The 3,452-nt window shown below is 46.9% G+C and overlaps 1 protein-coding gene across 4 annotated transcripts in view; it reads left to right on the plus strand.

The window, feature by feature from the left end:
- The window catches only part of D2hgdh (D-2-hydroxyglutarate dehydrogenase), a 22,433-nt gene that overhangs the window by 10,662 nt on the left and 8,319 nt on the right, over positions 1-3,452 (plus strand). For all 4 annotated transcript variants that reach the window (XM_021168980.2, XM_021168973.2, XM_029479329.1 and 1 more), the window contains exons 7-8: positions 1,258-1,401; positions 2,140-2,282. In XM_021168980.2, coding sequence (XP_021024639.1) covers positions 1,258-1,401; positions 2,140-2,282 — 287 coding nt within the window. The remainder of the gene's footprint in view (positions 1-1,257; positions 1,402-2,139; positions 2,283-3,452) is intronic.

Here is a 3,452-nt window from a genome sequence, read left to right on the forward strand (position 1 = left end):
CTCCCCTCCCCTCCCCTCCTCTCTTCTTCCCTTTTCTTTTTTCTTTCCTTTCCTTTCTTTCCTTTCTTCTCTTCCTCTTCCTTTTTTCCCTCTTCCTCCTCCTCCTCTCCTCCTCCTGCTTCTTCTTCTTTTGTTTGTATGTAGTTTTACCTGTATGTATGTCTATACACCATGTGTATGCAATGCCTGTGGAGCCTAGAAGGAGTCAGATTTCCTGGGCCTATGGTTACAGGTAGTTAGGAGCCACCATGTGGATGCTGGGACTGGAACCCAGGTGCTCTGGAAGAGCAGCCCATGTGCTAACCTCTGAGCCATCTCTCCAGCCTCCATGCTTGGCTCTTCAAGTGGGTGCTGAGGATCAGACCCAGGTCCTTATGCTTGGAGCCAGCACGTTAAAAAGACATCCATTTCTCCAGCCCCACGTACTCTGTCCTAAACATTGTTTTTTTTTTTTAACTCTTCATCTGTCTGCACCAGACATTTCTCAGTCTCTCAATCCCTATAAATGCAGCAAGGAGCATTTCTCATAGCAAAGGACCTGGCTTCTCATAGTGTCATGCCTGAGTGTTCTGAGCTACCTTGGGTTGTATACGGAGCCTTGTTTTGAATTATTTGTTTGGTTCCTAGAATCCTAGGGTAAGGGCGTTTTTTGTTTTTGTTTTTTTGTTTTTTGTTTTTTTTTTTTCTTGGAGGGGTTTGTGTTGCTATTGCTAGGTAGTCCTGGATCTTCTTCTAAAGTCCAGGAACATCCTCTCCTACCACAGGGTTTCTGGATCACCTGCCCATGGACACATTCCCTCGATTTCTTTCTGCATCCTTACTTGAGGGGGCAGCTACCCTGGGGCTATGCTGTGTCTCCCAAGCCCTATAGCACTACAAGGATCTCAGGTGTCCATAGATGAGTGTTTGATGAATTTCTGAGATCAAGTTAGACCTTACTGCAGACGGGAGAGAGGAATGACCCATCTCTGACAGCTCTTGTTCTGCACTCCACCCCCAATTCCCTTTGCCATTCTGAGTGCCCCATGAAAGCTCGTAGGCATAGTTTCAGATCTAGAGACCTTGAAATGTACTTGTGGGCTGATCTGTAGAGTGTTGTTGCCTGGAGCACCAAGCCAGTCACAGTCACTCCACTTGTCCATGTGAGTTGGGTTGGTGTTGCTGCTGAGAAGGGGGGGCCTGACTAGGTGGTGGGTGAGGCCCTGGGTTCTGATGTCCTTCATCCTGAGGTGTCTGATGCCCTGTGTCCCATCGCAGGCTGCCCTGGGTTTGCTGAGGTTCTGCAGACCTTCCGCACCTGCAGGGGGATGCTGGGTGAGATCCTGTCTGCGTTTGAGTTCATGGATACTGAATGCATGCAGTTGGTTGGACAGCACCTCCGGCTAACCAACCCAGTACAAGGTATTACCTCTGTCCTGTTTGGCTACATTGCCTTGCTGCTTCAACACTGTGGGATATGTTGGCTGACTCAGAGGTAGGGGCAGTGGAATGTCTTAGGAGGATGGGTGGGCAAGGAGCACTGTGTGGCCGTGGGTCATTGTGTATAGGAAAGCCTTGCTGTCTTTAACACTTGCATTCAGTCTGTGGTAGGATGAACTTGTATGATTGTTCTGGAAGAAGCCTTAATGTTGTGTTAAGGGATGGGACAGTGCCCCTCGGTGAGTTAGTAATACACTTTTAACTTTTAGAATGTTTAAACAGTCAGTTCTTGTGATAGAAATTGCTGTCTTTAGCATGTAATAGCCATGTCTGAGGTGATCATCCACCCAGTGTCCTTTCCCTGGGATTCTGGAGTCTGTAAGAATAGATAAGCCATCTCTTAGAGCCCACAGCTGCCTTGCTGTGCCAGCCCTTCCGAATCAGGCTGTTGGGAGGTATGGAACTGGACCCAGGCATGGGGCTAAGTGAGCAGGGTGGGGCTTCCTACAGAGAGTCACCTTTTTGTCTATTTCTCTGCCAGCAGAAAACTTATATTTAACCCATGTGAAATTTAGTGAACCTGAAAGTTCCTGTTCTTTATGTCACCTCAATCACCAGGGAAGAGCTGTCTTAGTCCCATGACCGGGAGGAAAGTGGTTCTAACTATGGATGCTGGCAGGCGGGACTGTGGCTCACAGTGCCTCTCCTGCTTCCTTTCAGAGAGTCCATTCTATGTCCTGGTTGAGACCTCAGGCTCCAGTGCAGGACATGATGCTGAGAAGCTGACGAGCGTCCTGGAGCAGGTGCTGAACTCTGGCCTGGTGACAGATGGCACTATGGCCACCGACCAGAGGAAAGTCCAGGTGCTGTATAGTTCCTTTCTCCTGTCTTCCCTCCTGTCCACATAGCCAGGGCCTGGTCTGACCTGCAGCGATGGGGTGCATGGCCAAGACACTTCGGGTTCCATGGTATGGATAGAAAAGCTCTTTTTTTTTTTTTTAATATTTATGGATTTCTTTCTTTCTTTCTTTCTTTTAAAGGATATTTTTATTAAGTATTTATTTTATTTATAAAAGTACACTGTAGCAATCTTCAGATACACCCGAAGAGGGCATCAGATCCCATTACAGATGATTGTGAGCCACCATGTTGTTGTTGGGAATTGAACACAGGACCTCTAGACCAGCAGTCAGTGCTCTTAACCACTGAGCCATCTCTCCAGCCCCCATTAGAGGAGCTTCTTTGGAGTGAAAAATGTATTCTTGGTATCTAGATTGTTTTCACTAACACTAAAGAATTACCCCCATACATCTCCCCTCTCCTGGGCTCCATGGCTGACCATGTGCTGGCTATAAGTTGGCCACAGCTCTCCACAGATTTGTCCAAAGGAGAAGTCCAGGGGAAGACGGTGTCTGAAGGACAGAGGGACAGCCCTGACTGTGTTGCAGGGAAGCTGTCTGGGTTCCTGGGGGATGTAGGAACAGGAGTTATTTCTGTTTGGGAGCTGTGTTTCACCTAATCTGGGAGTTTTATTTTCCTGGTGTCTGGCCCTGGTCCTGGTCCTGCTATCTGCAGTATGATGAGTTGCCAACAGAGGGCAGAGAGGCTGCAGGGAGCTGCCAGGGTTGATCCTTGGCAAGAAAAGGACGGAGACTGTGCAGTGTGAAAAACAATGAATCATTGAGCTGTGACCTATGGAGTCAACCTGTTATATATTCTATTCAGTTTATTAAATCATTTTCCTTATCGTTAAGGTTGGTTGGCCTTTGGGGTTTGTTGTTCTTGTTGTTGTTGTTGTTCCTCTTTCCTTTCCTTTCCTTTCCTTTCCTTTCCTTTCCTTTCCTTTCCTTTCCTTTCCTTTCCTTTCCTTTCCTTTCCTTTCCTTTCCGTTCCGTTCCGTTCCTTTGCTTTGCTTTGCTTTGCTTTGCTTTGCTTTGCTTCTTTCTTTCTTTCTTTCTTTCTTTCTTTCTTTCTTTCTTTCTTTCTTTCTTTCTTTCTTTTCTTCTTCTTCTTCTTCTTCTTCTTCTTCTTCT

Source organism: Mus caroli, chromosome 1, assembly GCF_900094665.2.
Source record: "Mus caroli chromosome 1, CAROLI_EIJ_v1.1, whole genome shotgun sequence".
Classification (NCBI taxonomy): domain Eukaryota; kingdom Metazoa; phylum Chordata; class Mammalia; order Rodentia; family Muridae; genus Mus; species Mus caroli.